We start from the raw sequence: 18,623 nt of genomic DNA on the forward strand, positions 1-18,623 counted from the left end.
ACTTCTCCTAATCTTTCCTTAATAAAAAAAAAAGATCACTGACTTTACAAGACAAAAGTGGAGACAAGTAAAGAAAAAAGTGGATAAAAGACTGACAAATAAATGAAGAGCACAGCAAAGAAACATTAAACCCCAATAATGAAACTTATTTTTAACTAAATTATTTATTTATTGTTTTTAAAATCCTATGTCTTGTAAATTTAACGTTACAATATTAGGACAGACGGGAAGGGTTTTGACACATTGTGAGTAACATTCACAAAAATAGAACTGACATCCACAGTGATCATGGTTATGGGTCTCATCTTAGGTGCAAAGGAGTGAGGAGCACAAGGCTAAAAGACACTGGTAATAAAGGGACAAGAGATCACAGCTAGCTCCCTGAGTCGCACACAGCAGGTCTCTGCTCAAGAACTTCACAGCACCCCAAGTAAGACATTATGACCATCATCATCATCTCAGTGCCATTACAGCCTTCAGAAAGTGTGTTACGTACATGAAAAATGTAAACGGTTAGGGGTGACTTTGTATAACATATATAGAGTGAAATGCAAACAATAATAAAAGAGATTGACTGACAATTAATAAGTCTTACTGGCACTGAAGCCCAACTCAGGGGGCAGCTGGTAGCTCTGTCTGGCCTTAGACTAGTGTCCAGTGAGAAAGAGGAAATACAAGTGCTTATTCGAACAAATGGTGAGATTTGAGACTGAAGTACAGAGGAACAGCAAATGTACAACGTAATACAGTTGCTCCAACCAGCAACAGCAAGGAGGGTTTATGTTACATATTATGGACCACTGTCATCTTGACCTTTACCAGACTGAAACATGATGAGTGAAAGATCATTATACTACATCTACTCCTGTCTGACTGCTGATTAGAAACAGGCAGGGAGACCCTGTGCATCCACTTTTATTATACATGGTCATTTTTTGCCTTGCTTTCCCTTTTCTTTAGTGTCCTTTTGTCTTTTTAGGCAGGGTGGGGTTGCAGCCACAGCACTGAGTGTGAGCTCCTTTATAAAGACAACTGCAATGTTTTTTCGCTTGAGTTTGGGTATCATTGCCCCTGCTGTGTTTCATCCACAACAAATGTCCATCCCATCATTTGCTTGAATACTAACCCTGGGTTTGCTGCAAAATAGGGTTGTTGCCACGGGAACCTGAGAGTACTGTCAAAAGGGGGAAAAAAATCTGAGTCCAAATATCAGCTTTCCTTATATCCATCTTTTTTCCTGCTCTGCATCTTACTATCCACTTTTCTCTCCCTTTCTCTCTGAACTGAACGCACACATTCTAACTCTCTCCATATACTCTATTATATCTCTATTACGACTATTATATAGTCATCTATTTACATTCTTATTTAAAATATTTGTTTATAAATGTGTATAAATTAAAGATAATTTCATCTTGTCTTGTCTCTAAGTGGCATTTACAAGGAAAAAGGGTGTGAGGGACTGAGGTTTTTCATTGCATTACAAGAGCCTACAAAAAGGCAGCACCAAACACAGTCTACATATGTGTTAAACTGGTTCGTAGCTAATGAAGGACAACAGCCTAAGTCATGACTGTTCTTTTTAAATCACAGAAAATGACTTGGTCCCTAAGTGAAAGTCAGTAAGAGGTTATTGTGTGTATGAATACGCATGTGTACCATACTGAGATGTATTAATATAAAGATAAATATTTACTGAGAGCTGTATTATAGTGAGACCTCTTGATCAATGTGACTTCTAATACTATCTGTAAAACTCCCGTTTTAGACTGGCAGGGTTGTACATTCACTGTTGTTGGGTTCTGGCTTGTGCACTGGTGCATATCCATGAAGTACATTCATCACTGGTTCATAACAGCAGATCTGATGTTAAACAAGTGTTACAGCTTGTTACATGCTAAGTGGGCTGCTGTGTTATCATTTCCATGCTCATCCGCTTTGTCATTAATGCTACAATATGCAGAGGACCATGAGCATGTGTGGTCTGTAGTGTAAGGTGCTTTGCCTGCTGGGAAAATGGAGGACTACTTTGAGATCATGGGAGAAGGAGTATTTAAAGGATTGTCTTTTAACTGCTGGTTGTTGAGCTTCAACATCTCTGTCCTTCTCTGCCTCTCCTTCTGCTTCCCTACCTCTTAATACACTCTCCATCTTTCTTGTTCTTGTCTGTCTGTCTGTCTAGCTGTCGGTAGAGTCTGGTAGAGACATCTCACTGCAAAACACTTCCCGATACAGTGGTGGGAAACTGTAGGCGGTCTCAGGGTGGACCAAACGGAAAAACTCCAGTTTATCAACGTGGAGGTTACAGATAGACTTCATTACTGGCAGCTTGGACACCATCTGTGGGGATGGATGAGATATGGAGGTAAATGTCTATGAGTATGCACACAACTGTACATGTTTAAGAAAAGTTGTGACTGCTCGCCTTCACCTTGTCTAGCTTCTCATCACAAGCACCGCTCTTTTGTAGGCTGTGCTGCAATGCCAGGTAGACCTTCTCTTGGAGTTTCTGAACCTTTTGGCCTTCTTTTAGCCAGGGCCGATCTGCAAGAAAGGACATACTACAGCCCATTAATATACAGCTCTCACTAGGGCTGCATGATTATGGCAGAAAACAATCATGATTATGCATAACATTACTGGCAGGCTGCTTCTCATTTAAGTGATGACATCATGTACCTTTCTTTGTCACTCTAAAAACGGTCATTCCAGAAATTTTAGTTGAAGGTTGTTATGTAGGCACAAGAAGAAAAATGACCAGTTTAATAATGCCAAATCGTAGCATAATAATTTGCAGTAATAAACTGAAAGCTTGCATGTATGAGACATCTACAGCAAAATATATGATCTGTCGAATGCATGTGTTGAAAATGAACATCCTACAATTGTTCTTGAATGTCAGTGTGACTTTTTTTTTTTTTTTTTACCTGTGACAGAATAACAGTGAATAGACCACTATGATTTTGCTATTTAATGTGCACATCTTCTTGAGCATGTTTGTGTTAACAAATACTTTTAGCGAGAAAGAGAAATGAAGGAAGAATAATCACTGGGGGATAGAAGGACAGCAGCACTAAACAGAGCCATCTCCTCATCGGACAGCTGTAGACGGCAGAGTCCTTTTCCAAGGTCAAACACTGCACTGACCAGGTCATCGCAACCTGCACAAACACAGGAAATCTTTCAATTAATTGTCAAAAATACAAACTTAAAGACATCAAGCAGCCGAGACACCTGAGAGGATTGATGTGTGAAAAGATCGACTATGGCCAACATTTCTTAACTGAGAAAACTGTGTTTCTGCCTACTGTGAAAATTCCTTCATTACCAGATTTTCTTACTGCCATTACAGCCTGTCTGACCTCTCAGCGTATCATGAATCACAGGAGCGCTATTAAGAGAAGCGATGTTGCCAACCCTGCTGCGAGACATTTTAATGGGCTAAAACACCCCATGTTGTCATGTTTCTTCACTGGCATAGAGGTGATCATGCGTAGAGTAAGAGGTAGTAATATTAATCTTTTAAGGAAGAGAAGCAAAGTGATTTGGATTTATGATTTTAAGTGTTTATTTCCAGGAGTTATAACAAGGATTATTAATGAGTTTTTATGGTGGGGCTAGATTTTTATACTTATGGGCTCCAATTGTGCACCCCCTTGTTTTCCTCTTTTTACTCTATATTATATTTTATTGTATTTTAAATGTATATTTTTTGCTCTCTTCTTTTTTGTTTCATGTACTATGTTGTGGTTCCAATTTTGCCAGGTTGTTTTTATTATGATTTGTTTTTTGCCTGTGATGCTTTGTGAATTGGTTTGAGACTAAACACATCTAAAGTGCTGAAGACTTACTAGACGAGCTGTGGTTCCACCTAAAGTGTGTATTTTCCTGTATGTTTGTCAAGTTATGTGTCACCTGTGTCAATTAACAGACACCGTTTGCCTCTTTACCAGTTTGAGAATGTGACTGGCATATAACCACATGACCATATACTGTACCCGACCCACTTACGTGCATGTTCTTTACTGACTGACATGCATGTGTTTGTATGTGATTGGTTGTTTTTAATATTGTTTCTAAATCTGCTTTACTTAAATGACTCTTTGTTACGTGATCTTAACAGACCCTGACAAAGGCTGCAAGCTGAAACACACTGGTCTTAACATTAAAGTTGCTCTATATACTTGGACATTTTGGCCTGAAGTCACAGGACACAAAAGTGATGGACAAAAGTCAATTTTTAAAAAAATGTGACAACTTAGGGAATGTTTCCTTAGAAGAGATTATTGTATTTAATAGTGTTTGTGAGCTGCAAAATGGCTCTGGTGTTAATGAAGGTTTCAGTTGCTTACAGTATATCTGTAAACTGTCAGTCCTCACCAAGTGCTTTGAAGACCTGAGCCGAGGCAAACTTTCCATTGAAGAAAATGGTGTTGTTGTTGACGTTGAATGCTCGGCACATGCGTATGAGCAAAACCTCCAGGCAACCTGAAAGGGTAGCCATAAATAGAGGCATGAAGAGATGGAAAGATGGACAAAGAACAAGAAGGGGGAGGAGAAGAAAAAGAAGGCCCAAGATACTCCAGCATGCACAAAACACACAGCAAAAGGTAAATAATTTTGACCCAGATGGATGCACACCATATATAAGACATATTTGAACCATATAAAATTGACAGGAACCAATTTCTAAACACTTACATTTACAGAAAGTAACCATGTTATCCAATATATGCATTTTATGTTAAGCAGATAGAGAAAATAATTGGAAAAAATTTGTTTCCAGAATCATGCAGTTCTCCCCAATGTTCAGACCAAGTGTGAGTATTTTAGTATTTTATTAAAACAAATAAAACAGATGGTAAAAAAGACAAAGGCGGAAGGGTGGAGACAAAAAAAAACAAAACAAAAAAAAAACAGGGAGGAACTAATGTTAGCAAGTTTCAAACTCGGTTTACTCTGGAAGAAGTAACTCTGTGACTTAAGTATTTGAGACTGGATTTTTAGACGGTGCACTGACCTGCTTTCAGCAATATAATCTGATCATTCTGGCATAGGTCCATGAAGCCAGCAATGCGTTTGGCAAACTCCACCACATACTGGATGACATTGGTGATGTGGTGTGCACACTGCTGCCACATCCACTCAGCCGACTGAAAAGTGATACAAAAATGAGATGTATTACGAGTCCATTGACAACAGAGACATAAATTCATATCCGAGGGCTGTTTCATAAAAGCAGAATTTAAAAAATCCAGGATAACACCTGGTTTAGTTTGCACATTTTACAATGGCTAAGCCAGGCTGAGGAGTTGTGGTTTGGTGAAGCCAGGTTTAAGTAATTTGGATGAATGCACGTTCATGGCTTTCTTCAACAGACCACAAAGTCGATCACCCATTCACTGATGCCGATTTACTGAGAAGACATGTACGGCACACTTCATACCCACTGAGCAAGAGCTACTCATGGAGGCTTATGAGGAATACAAGCACAATCTGTAAAAAGGAAAATGTGGCTGCTGTAATTAAAGAGCAAGAACAAATGTGGTGGGGAATAAAGGACCGACTGAAAGGGTTAATGCCTAAAAATAGGCCATACCTATACAGTATATTACAGTACTGATCATTCTACAATGATGGAATCTGGGTGATACAAATCTGGTCAAATGTATTCCTTCTTACATACCTACAACTAATAGCACTAACTAACTTCTTAACTTGATGAATCCACAACAAGTAGAACTTGACACACTTTGGGGTTTATTTGATATTATTAATAATAATTAGCACATTTTCTAGGCTACCATGTCAGTGCTCTATTTAATATATGTGTTAATGTAAAGGTGAATTTATCCATCCATCCATCCATTATCTACACCGCTTATTCCTGAACAGGGTCGAGGGGGGGCTGGAGCCGATCCCAGCTGATATTGGGTGAGAGGCAGGGTCCACCCTGGACAGGCTGCCAGTCTATCACAGGGCTGACATGTAGATAAACAACCACACACACTCCTATGGGCAATTTAGAGTCAACCTAAGCTGCATGAGCAAGCCGGAGTACCAGGAGAGAATCCACAGAGGCACAGGAAGAACATGCTAAGTCTGCACAGAAAGGCCCCAAGTGGCCTGGGCTCAAACCTGTAAGGCTCTTTCAGTGAGGCAACAGTGCTAACCACTGCTTCACTATGCTGCCCAGGTGAATTTATGGAAGAAAAAAAAAAAGTTTAAATGAAAAGCATATGGCTCCACTTCCATGTAGGCTTATGATTAAAATGACAAGACAAGTCCTTGAACATGGAATTTTAAATACACTGCTAAAAATAAACATTGAATATTAGATAAATAAACTCAATGCAAGGACAGGCTTTATTCACTGAACATACTGCAACGTTGGCTGGGTTGAAGGAGTTGGAGAACAGTTTCTTTTCTGCACTCTGTCAAGCCGTTATTTTATTACACACACAGCTGGGGAACACACAGCAACAACAGAACACATCTAACACACTCAGTCCTCACCAAACCCACAACTATATACAGCCCGCCCAGAGGCACTGTGGGAAATCCTGCCAGGTGCTTCTTCCCTTGGGCATTCTGGGGGGCCCTGCAAAGTGTCTCTCTGCCACAGTGCTTCAATATATAATTAATGTGATTATCATGTCAACTTAAAGGCTTTTGGTGTCTGCAAAAGGAAGTGACTTTCACCATTTTTGTAGAATGACCGATATATTTCTGAAAAAGGAACAAACACATGCATATAGGACTTTGTTACCTTTATCACCGACTTCATTGAAAACACCTTTGTAACTTTATCAGCCGTTTCTAATCACCTCACCAGCTACAATAATATATTCATCAAACTTCTAACAACAATGTGAACAGTAATCAGTAACAGTAGCTCACAGCTAGAATTACTGCTTCACAGTTGTATGTCCCAGCCATTCAAATTCACAGGTGTAGATGTGAGGACACAGACCCTGACCTTTGACCACCAAAATCTACAGACGTACGGATGTATGAACTGACAATCCAAGAACATAACGCTTCTGGCCATGACTATTGCTGGTGCGGAGGCATAGAAATACACTGGTTTCTGATAAAGTGACCAGGATCAATCGAGCCTGTCTGTTAGCCTGGTCTGGAGCAGGCTAGCTCCACAGACTACACCATCATGGTAACCTATGTGTCACTGCTTTCATGAAACCCAGAACCATTAAGTCACAGCTAAAGTCATCCACAATAACTGGCTGAATTAATTTGCTATCTAGGTTTTATGAAGCAGCCGATTCAGAAGCTGAGGCAGATTCAATAACTGCACTAACCAAAGAGATAAAAATATTTTGGTTTATTTACTTTGTAGAAGTTACAGTTACAATTCTATCATCTGCCTTCTCGCCAAGTCACCAAAACAAGCTAATCAAGTTAGTTTCTTATTGAACTAAGTACTGATAAATTGATCAGAGCCAGTGAGTTTCTGATACGTTTCTAAGTGCAATGCTATAAATATAAGTGACAACAGAAGACTTGACACCTGTGGTGTTTGCTATTTACCTTATTCTGGAAAGCACGTGTCTCCTCAGGTGTGTATTGTACCCAGGTGAATCTCTTCATGTCTTCAGCACTGTACTGACACGTCTCCAAGTGAGACTTCACAACACTCTGAGTGAGGTGCTCTGTGAAACAAAATAAGCACATAAGGCATGTACTTTAATGTGGTGTCACTTGGATTATTTGTGGTGTTAGTGGGTTTGAGTGTAGCACAGTGTAACAGTGCTACATACTGTAACACTTTACATATCCAAAGATCGTAACAGTGTGACCTTGAACAGGTAGATGCTCTGCACCACTCTGTTCATCTGCTCTTTTTTTATTTCAACAGCTTTTCAGATCTTTTCCACCTCCTGCACTTATTATATCCAGCAATCACAATATTTACTCACTGCTTCCTTTACAAGTCCCCAGAGCCCTATTCACTGTAATTTGTTGTTGCCAGCAACTATAAAGCTGTAAAATAAATACAAATGTATTCTTCCTCAAGGTCTTTAGAGGCACCATCTATAAAAATGCATTTGCTTCTTTGCCTCTATAAATACCATTACACCATTATCTCTTTATCTATCTCTGTTTCTGGAGATGAGCTTATACTGCTGTATATCTTGTTCCTGTTTCCCATTTCTTGATTCCTGCACATCTAATCTTGTCCTTGTCCTATTGTTCTGTCTGCTGCATATCATTTTCATCCTTATTCTTTGCTAACCTTTTTATGAGATACATACAGATAGTTATTGCTTTATTTATTATGATCTATACTACTTTGCCTTGCTTTCTTAATGTAAACTGGTGTTACTGAAATTCAATACTTCCAGCAAACGTTTCACAATAAGAACATTCATACTTCCTGATCTGCTAAGCCGGTTTTAAACTGCACCAGTTTAAAGTGGTGTTAAGTTTGAAATGAGAACAATATGACAAATAAATACAGAACCTGTCTCTCATAATATCCCATATCAAGTGAAGCCTTGGTTCTCTCCTCAGTTGCTCAAGGTCCCAGGCCACTATATAAGAATTTAGGGTATTCTAATATGCTCTGTGACACTCTGTTTAGGAAATGTGTGAATAAAACAGAAAGATTTCTGATACATCATTGTTAGTATTCACCGAGGTCTGTTATTGAGCAGTCATCAGGCAGATGGTCCAGCAGGACGTGTGTGTGTCCCAACAGTGAATGTGTGTGCGGGAGCTGGATCCCATTGCTCTCTGCCCCATCCAGTATAGTCTGCTGCGGGGAGTTCTGATTGGATAAGGACGAGGAAAATGAAGAAGAGGACGACAAGTTGGAGGTGTTCCCGGTGCTGGCCCCTCCACCTCCACCGATCAGCTCCAGGCTGCAGTACTCGCTGGCCTCCTTGGGGGTCAGCGGCAGGTCGAACAGGTCAGGCAGTGCTGCGATGTCATCCAGGTCGCTGAGGGTGGAGCTGGAGCCCCTGCTGCTGTAGGACCGGCTCAGACCTTCTTCACCATCCTCCCCGCCACCGCTATAGATGCCGTCATCACTGGGTAAGGACAGAGCAGTAGAGCTCCCGCCTCCAGAGCCCACACACTCCTGAGACTTCTGGTGCTTTTGGACCTCAGCGTAGAGGCTGTCTCGCTGCTTTTTGGACATACGGCCAAACTTCACAGCTGCAGAGAGAAAATTACACATTAATACAGTTGTAAACATGCAGACAGGTAACTGTGATATAACCGTGAATAATTACAATAAATTAAATACTGCGTTTATACATTTATATTTTTACAGAGCAGCTGCAATTTTTCTGTGGCCAAACTAACAATTTCACATCTGTAACCTCATTCTAACTGTAAGAAACATCTGGCTCACATAGTTTCCTTCTACCACCTTATCTATAAGCACTGTATGTTGCAGTCCCTATACCTGGGTATACATGGTGACACTTCAAGCCCTGTTATAAACTGGCGACCTGTCCAGTGTGTATGCCGCCTTTTGTTGCCCAATGTCAGCTGGGATAGGCTCCAGCCCCCTGCGGTCCTGTTCAGGAATAATGGATGAATGGATGGATGGTGACACTTCATGGCCTCTTAAGTCTTCATACTGTGTTTGTTTTCTGTCTGCAGCCTAGAGAAGAAGGAACCATATGCTACCAGAGCCTTGCTACCACAGCTGATGTGGAACATCACCACCAGGAGCTTTAAATTCTCCTTGTTAAAGGTACCAGGCTGCACTGGAACAACACATCTGCTAAACCCCCCCTTATGTAAGTGAACGTCTCAGTTTCACTAAACTGAGCTGTGGTAATTTTTTTTTTTTTTACCACTGAATAACAAAAAGAGAGTACAGTGAATTCTTTGCATGTTTACCGTCTCTGCTCATGCCCAAAGCCAAACACTTCTGCAGGCGGCAGTGCTGGCAGCGGTTACGGTTAGTTCGGTCGATCAGGCAGTTCCTCTGGCGGGAACAAGAGTACATAGCATTGTTCTGCTGGCTGCGACGGAAGAAACCCTAGACACACACAAACACATACTGTAAATGACACACACATACCTAATTTAAACAGGTTGGCTAAAGTCTTTGGCTCTATGCTTCCTCCTCACCTTGCAGCCTTCGCAGGTAATGACTCCATAGTGGATTCCTGAGGACTTGTCCCCACAGATTTTACAAGGGATGACCTCAATCTGAGCTGCAGGACCAAAAAACAAACAGTGATGAGACAGGTCAGAAAGCTGCTGCCTAACGTGTCTCAAATTTACATAAAATACAGCACTTTAGATTAGAGAGTCAGAAAGCCTGAAAGATTAGAGACTCCTCGGAGAAGTGCGGTAGATTTTACTGAGTCTGATGCCAAAACCAGACACAACTATAAATAACATCATAAATTCATTAAAAAATAAGACATACTTTCACAGAAGCCCATATTTGGCATATATCTGAGACCTCATTCGCTGTAATAAGAGCCAGCAGAACTACTGGTTTTACCTAAGATCTTCTTTATGGAAAACATTTTTGAGAAGCTCCAGCCAAACATCTGTGCACTGCATGGTGCTAAAACTGCTGGATGTGGGGATGAGAATCTTCCTGAAAACACTGCTACTAATAAAAGTATTGAATCATTATTAAATTATCAAATCAGCTCACTTTTGTCTGGTCTTGTGCCTTTCTTACTGTTTTATGTTTATCTTCAGCAGACCCATGCTTTTATCTGGTCACAGTCAAACTGCTGCAACTCTGTGTGTTCTGGGCTCAAGAAGAAGGCCATCTCCTGCCTCTAGCCGATACAAAATACAGCTGCAGGGCTTTGGATACTTAGCTGTATTTTATGCCATTTCCCTTTGAATGTAAGTGCAGTGTGTGATCCTGGGGTCAGTACTCGAGTAAAACAGACCTCATTACCAGGGGTGTCTTTTTGTATTTTTTCATTTTTCTCTTTTGTGATTCTTAAGACCTCTAAACACTGCTGTATTGTTTGATAAAACATTTAATTGAAACGCACTATATAAATCATATTTTATTATTATTGCTATTCGGACATTGTTAACGAAGTTTATAAACTGAAACAAATGACTGCGCAAGTCAAATCCTGTGAGTTGTGTAACAAGTCCTGTGAGTGATACAACAACATAGCATCAGTGTAATCACATATTTTATCTTTTTTTAGTAACAGCAATAGCTGTGTAGACAAACTGTCTCACAATATACACACACACACACACAGTAAAAGAGAAGTTAACTTGCCATCATGTTTGTCTGCACGCTGCATGTGGCCACCATGAGGGAACAGAATACACAAACAGAAAGAGCACTGCGTGACACTTGCACAAACACTCCTACTTTTGTGAGCGAGAAACAACACCACCATCAACTATATTGTAACACAGTTATTGTTCAGCCTTGCTGTCTGCGCAGTCTTAGACTGATGTTCATTTTGTACCACTGGTGTGGGCGCGATGTATGGAAAACCTCTTAGGATTATGTGATTGAGGAGAGACTGTTGCACTCTTCTGGTTCTGGAAAAACAACAAAACAACTTTCCACTTCTTTTCTTCCTTTAATGACAGAGTTGGCTGTCTCTTCTGTAAAACTGTTGACTAAAATACTCCAACTGATCAGGGCAGCTGCAGGCATGCAATGGAAAAATATGTCCCTCCTCCCCCTCCCTTCCTCTCAGGTTCCCCTCCACCCCTCCCTCATCTCTTGATTATATAACTCTGGTCTGTGAGCATTCCTCACAACACTCATTCAGCGGGCTCACTGTAGCAACACTGACATCCCGCCTTCCTCGCACTCGCCCTTTCCCACTGGCTGAGCAGTATTTGCAGCCTCCTTGCTACTGGCTGAGTCATCTGTCACTGGGACGCTGTAGCCTGTCAGCCCATGTGGATGTTCTGTCCTACTGACACACTTTCCCACTGCAGGGGGAGAGGGAGGAGGGAGGCAGGCGTGATCAAAGCTCTCTGCTGGCCACTTTTAAGGTGGAGCTGAACAATGCTCAGACTTTCCTATCAAACATTTCCCTGCAGGCTTGTTGCAATAGAAAATGTTACATAACAGAATTAACCAAGCAAGGCAATGATTACAAGCCTAGGCAAACTACACTAACCAGCCTAGTTAATATGCAACACAGATCTTCACTGATTTCATGAGTATATTTGTGTATGGGGTGCCATCTACGCAATAATTAAACACAGTGCTGTTTTAATGATGACAAATGTGACTCACAGCCCATACCGATGGTTACATATCGTAACCCAAGCTTCTCTGGGTATAGGCATAGCCCTCTTAGAGCTGTCACTATTGGGTTTATCCCTCACGCATGCGCAATCCTGAAGAGACTTATTCCGTGCCCTGTGCCCTGCACTGGCCCATCTCCATGCTCTGTCACTCTCTGCACCCTCCTAAGGGGGTCAAAGTGTGCGACTGGTGCCTTCAGGCTTCCAGGATGCTCTGCTGCCTCTGAGAAATAGGGTCAGATGGAAGGCAATTCAGGCCAGGCAGGTGTACGCTTGCTCTGCTGTTCTGTCCGGTAGATGTCACCCACCCTGTCAGATGGAGGAGGGGCTGGCGCTTCTGGTGGGAGGAGAATCCCTTTGCGATCCACCACCTTCCTGATGATGTCTGGAAGGTCACGGAGCAGAGCCCTGAAGGCTGGAGGTTAGCCGGCAATCGATGCCTGCTAGTGCACCGGGGGCGCCTCCTCTCCACTGGCCTTCACTTCAACCAGCAGGTCAACGGGAGAGCCAGCAATGGAAGGAACCTATAGCCAGAGGATCTGTGCCTTTCCTTGTCAGTTACGTTGAGGAACTCCAGGGAGTCATCCATCGGAAAATCCCCTGTCCGCTGGCAGCAAACACAGCCACATGGTGCTGCTTCTCCACCTCAGGCAGGCAAGCACAGAAAGGGCAGGTGGCCCAAGGGGAGATGGCCAGCTCGGCATGTTTGGGGCTGAGGAAGGCTTCACAGTGGGGGTGAAGATCACTGGGCATAATGAAGCCCGTATTGCAGCCTGGGCAGATGGTGACACTGGTGGTCGGTGCTCATTTTGGTTGGTCTCTCTTTAGACTGCACATAAAGTACTGAAGAAAAAGAGGGAACAGAGCTCAGGTCATGCAGTCAGAGTGGACCTGAGTGGAGTCAGGCCACTTGTTGGGCACAGGGTGCAAAAGAAGTCTCTTCACGATTGCGCATGCATGAGGAGATAAACCCAACAGCAACAGCTCTTACAGGGCAAAACCTATATGAAGTAGAACGTATCTGGCTATAGTCCACTCAATCCAGACAAACTATGAACTTGAATGTCAGATATTCAGTCCCCACCCTCTCCCCAGTCTTTGACATTGAGCATCTGCCTCAACCTGTTCTATTCTCGTCCTGTGCTGAATACCCAGCCACCCACCACACATACATTCTCACACCTCTTCTCTGACGCTTCTCTCAGCACAGATGCCTGGGATGTGTTACTGAACCAGTGGAGGCAAAACACTACCATAATACTTTAGTCGATTCATTGATTAACTACTTGCTCTAACAAAACAAACATTTCATTCAGATCAGATTACTTTGGACAACTGTCTAAAACCAAAATGTTTGCTATCATGCAGGACTAAGAAAACCACCATTTGCAAAGATGGAACCAGAATATACTTTGGATTTTTGCCTGAAAAGTGACTTTAACAATTATCAAAATTGTTTTTAATTCAATTTCTGTGCATTGAATAATTGTTATAACCACCACTGTTATGAGATTTAAAAAAAACAATAAAAAGAAGCTTGCTTGACAGATTTGACAACATGCTAATGTTAAAGCACCATATGCCTTTGACCCTGAACATCACTGTTGGCCTGCATCTGAGGCATTTGACCTGTAATTCTCTAGAGAGAGCTAGCATTCCAAGAACATCAGTACTTTACGAACATGATGTATGAAGGCTGAGGCAGCACTTTACATTCATCACCTACTGACAGAGTACGCCACAAAATGCTTGCATTAATGCACCAAACAAGGTGAAATCACACAAACAGTGAATGGTGTTTGAGAATGGATTGTGTTTGAACAGTAGGACAGCTACTTTGCGTGGCACACCCAAGTCTTTTCACAAAATACACAGGGAACAAACACTTGAACAGTTCGGCTACAAATACACGGGCCCCAGTGTGTTTATCAGCCAACTAAATGTGGAACCTTGTTATCTCTACAAAAGGGGTGGGGCACGCAGAAGCAAAATCACCAACTTCGTGTTTCCAGCAGTTCACTTCTTGATATCTAATGTAGAAGAAGAAGCCAATAATTCACCAATGGGAGCCTTCTGACCAGTGTGTTCCAGTCACTACATCAGTGTTCCAGTAGTGAGACAATAAGAAAAAGATGACTTTGCAAATGTAACACAATGTCACATACACATGCAGTATTTCTCCATTTTATAATTTTAAGTAGGGTTGTGTGTGTTTGTGTATTAGGTGCAGCAGCAGACTGACAAGACTCAGTGGAAGCTGGTGTCTTTTAATATTTTTATGACTTACTCATAAAAATGACTGACAACATGAGGACATGCACACAGTAGGAGGTGTGGGGCCTTGCGCCTGAGCTCTATACATATTAACAATTCTAACGCACTTCTTGTGCCATTGCCTCACAGCTGGGTGTTGGCTTACAGTTCAGCACAGAGCTGTATCACAACAGTACCCTCTGGTTGTCCTCGTGGCCTCTTGGTCTTTAGAACTTATGTTGGAATATGGGAATGTTTGCCAGATTATTTTCTGTCTGCAGAACACGTTTTGTTTCTAGGGATGAGAAAGGCAGATGTATAGTCTGTATAGTCTCAGAAACAAAACAAAACCTTGTTTGTTTTCACAGCCTTTATTTAATGGTGTTGAGACTAAATGCATATTTATTTGTTTGTTTGTTTGTTTGTTTGTTTATTTATTATCTGGCTGTCCAGCTACTGGTGTATTCAAATCAACTGGCTCTATTTTAAAAGATGCTAATACCAATGGAGACCGAGGTCAGGCTCAGAGAGGGGATTAGAACAGAGCTAAGAACTGGCCTTTTCTAGCGCTAGTGAGTGTGTGACATGGGCCTCGTGATCTTTTATTGTTTTTTTACATAATAAATATTAATACAAGTGCCAAACCAGGAAAAGAAAGACATCACAACAGGATTCTTAGTCTGTCAGTGTGCAGAAGCTATTCGAATGACTCAACACTTTGGACTAAAATTATTGTGACTACAACCGTGTATGTATATTCAAACAGGGACAAAAATGCTGACATGCTTCTCCAGTGAGGAAATGTCAGAACGTTTTCAGTGTGGGGAGCTAAGAAAGGGGCTGTGGTTTGTTTACATTTGGATATCCTGCCAGAAAGGGAACCTCCCTCCAAAGCCCCTCTTCGCTCCTTCCTCCCTCCCCTTTTTTAGTGCCAAAATGATTTTCATTCCTCCCCAGCAATAAAACAAAACTCCCCATTGCACCTAAACTCATGCACAAGCGATTGTAATGCTGGCCTTGGTCAGAGCAAAATAAACATGACACAGGTTACAGAGTTTACAGCAGCAACTGTATGTGACAGGTGAAAACATCCTTCCAAACTATAAACCAATATATTTACATTTTGCCTACATTATGTTTGAGGCCAATTTTAATAAGTAATAATAATTTAAACACCGTATTAACCAGTAGGTCATCTGCTACCAGTGTGAAGTTCACCCTATGAGCCACACTTCCTAGGCTGACTGTCACTGCCAGTCAGTAACCGTGCACGGTGCTTCCCACAGCTGCTTCACCTCCCTCTGCTGTGAATGCTTTATAATGTTGGATGATATAACTGGGTCAGTAGAACAGCCAGGTCCTCTGAACACTAACAGAGCCATCACATCATAACATCACAAACACAGCAGCACTGCTCAGATTCATCTTGTAAAGTCATTCACTGGCAGCCGACAAGTAAAAAAAAAAAAAAGTTTGCAAGGATATATATATTCTCTACTTATTTTTATGTTGATACATAACATCTAGAACAACATTGGATCATTATTTACTAATAGATACTAGAACATGGTTACATTAATATTGGTTTTGTTGTGATGCTCACTTGGCTAGGACCCAAAATGCAGACCAGGACTCGGTAAGAGCTAGAAAGTCTTTATTGACAGAAAAGTGTGCGGAAGAAGAGCTGGACTGTGACCGGTTTAAGCAAATGGGTGATAAAGCATTATATTCACCTGATCCTGATATGGTGGAATAACATCTAGATTACATAATTCTAGTTTTGGTTAACAGCCTCCTCCTCCAACCCCCCCCTCCTCCTTATTGCATAACTCTAACATGGATCCCCTGACGAAATGTATTGAAGGCCTCCCAGGTGGCCAGGTGACATATGACTCATGTGTCTTCAAAAACAGATGAATTGCAATGAGTTATAAAACACAATTACGCGTGTGAACAATTGATTTCACTGTGAATAGACTTGATAATAAAAGCAGATTTGGATTAATCCTCGTGATCAGCCGCCATGCATCCAGTTCTTTATGCATGTTGAAGTTCATCGCGGAGCGCGCAGCCCAGGGCTGTGCGCAGCTGTAATCCAGTCATGAGGGATTAATGCGCACTGGGAGCAAAACAAGCGCATTCGACTCCTTGTGCGCACACATGTGGCTCGTCCAAAACCACACCGTGATCTTCACCAAGCGCAGATAAAACATGCACAAATGTATTATGACATTTAAAAAAAATCAACTTACCTCTCATTTCGATGTTTTCCTTTTCTAGACAGGACGATGAAAACTCGACTACATGTGGTTTCCGTAGGTGACAGGATAGGAGGGAATAAAGCGCTGGAGCCAGAGTAAACTGGCTCTGTAAATATTAACTTCGTCCTGGCTGTAGAAAGCTCTCGGCCAAAAACGAGGGGAGAAACTCTCCGAAACTCCTCTCCTTTATCGCTCCGTCAATTCTGAGCGAAACAACTGAGCGAAGAAGGTGGTTTTGGGTTGCATCGTCACCGTCTCGGCGCAGTGTCGAATAAATGTGGCTCAACTTTTCTTTTCTTTTTGACAGAATAGTCCCACGGTGGACGAGCGGTGTTCGGACCCCCTCTCCGCCCGCTTTCCTCTCAGTCTACCCTGCTAACCTACTTTCTCCAAGCATGGTCTCTCGCATGATCTCACTGCTCACAGCTCCTTTCGCAGCAGTCGCGGGGGCGCGCAGTCGGTAGCGAGTTTAAGGTGGCTGGACAAATGATTGATTGTTAATTAAACCCATAATCAGTTCTGCTTTAAAACAGACATGAATGGATGTTTCTTCCACTTCCCTGCATGACTTCATATAATTTACAACAATTACAGTAACAGTGGCGGAGTGTGGTCTAGAAATCAGTGTCATACAGATTCTTGTCTAATTAGGTGTTTCTGAAGTTAAAAACAAACAGCAAGAAGCTACTTCACGCATTCTTTGTTTACGAGTAAGGTGACGTCTTATTCACGAAGTATTTATTGCATTTGCCTCAGCAATGTTGACTTGTTTGACTCCATATAAACATTTGGCTTATGTGAAAAATTAAGCTTTAATAAAGTGATTGCCTTACAAAAATGTTACAGTAAGAAACAGCAGCACAATTTAGAAGTGATTGCTGTTTAATCAATGATCGTTTGTGTTGAGCAAAAGCAACCACAATATCATTAATCTTGGTTTAATGGTAGTAAATTAAATAGCTTTTGGTTCTTGACTTTTTAACATACAAAACATGACATTTAATTGACTTTTTTTTAAATTCCCACCTGCAATTTCAGCTATCTTCTGACATGATCAGTAATCAGCAGATTAATCAATTAAAACCTGTCCCTCACACCCTTTCCATTCAAAACTGTGTATTGGTCTCTCAGTTTAGACTGTGACACCTTTGATAGTCCTAGTGCTATTCATGAAAAAAATAATGGGAGGTGGGGAGCTTATTTAAATTTGATGGCAATAAATATACAATATGGGGCGGCTGCTGTGACTTTGTGTAAAATATTTATTTGAGCTTGTGCACACAAATGAGCTTCTGTACTAGAAAGAGCAGGCTGGAAAATATCCCTGGATGCCTTCCCAAAGATTGCTCACCATCTTTCAATTTATTCTCAGTGGGACAGCTCCAGGGTTTACACCCAGTGACCTCACAAGGTTTGAATCACAGCAGCCTGGTTCCTGTTTTATGTTCACATTTCTGTACTAGACCTGCAACATAACATGGTAAAAACTGCCATACCATTTGCATCTCATTTATTATCACTTATTTGTCAGTGTCAACACTGTAAGGCCTATTGTTTTGCAGCAAATGCACCAAATGTGCCATCTCTTGCTTTTACTTTTTAAAGCCAATTTACAGCTCATTGTCCGTGGGTGCAGTCTATGATTCTGACGTATATGTGTGCTTAAGATAGTGTGTGACTGTGGGTACTGATGAGGTGGTGGGTGATGTAGCAGGCGGCCTTATGATGCAGTGTTCTGGCAGCAGTGTTATGAAACAGCATGAAGGCAGAGATTACACAAACTAGGTTAGTGGAGCAGTCAACAGATCACCTACAGTTCACAGATTTTTTCAGTCTCTCTCTCACACACACACACACATTCACCCACAC

General features: G+C 41.6%; 1 protein-coding gene across 1 annotated transcript; it reads right to left on the reverse strand.

Moving 5' to 3' along the window:
- Window positions 1-1,785: 1,785 nt before the first annotated feature.
- Window positions 1,786-17,235, reverse strand: LOC109969347 (nuclear receptor ROR-beta-like). Its single transcript, XM_020616168.1, has 10 exons — window positions 16,746-17,235; window positions 10,108-10,193; window positions 9,874-10,015; window positions 8,656-9,177; window positions 7,549-7,670; window positions 5,021-5,153; window positions 4,381-4,488; window positions 3,051-3,161; window positions 2,432-2,544; window positions 1,786-2,340 (listed from the first exon to the last, which is right to left on the reverse strand). Exons 1-10 carry the CDS (start codon window positions 16,750-16,752, stop codon window positions 2,179-2,181), a joined length of 1,506 nt encoding a protein of 501 aa, XP_020471824.1. The 5' UTR covers window positions 16,753-17,235; the 3' UTR covers window positions 1,786-2,178.
- Window positions 17,236-18,623: the final 1,388 nt, after the last annotated feature.

This window comes from Monopterus albus, unplaced genomic scaffold (assembly GCF_001952655.1).
Source record: "Monopterus albus unplaced genomic scaffold, M_albus_1.0 scaffold172.1, whole genome shotgun sequence".
In the NCBI taxonomy this organism is placed as follows: domain Eukaryota; kingdom Metazoa; phylum Chordata; class Actinopteri; order Synbranchiformes; family Synbranchidae; genus Monopterus; species Monopterus albus.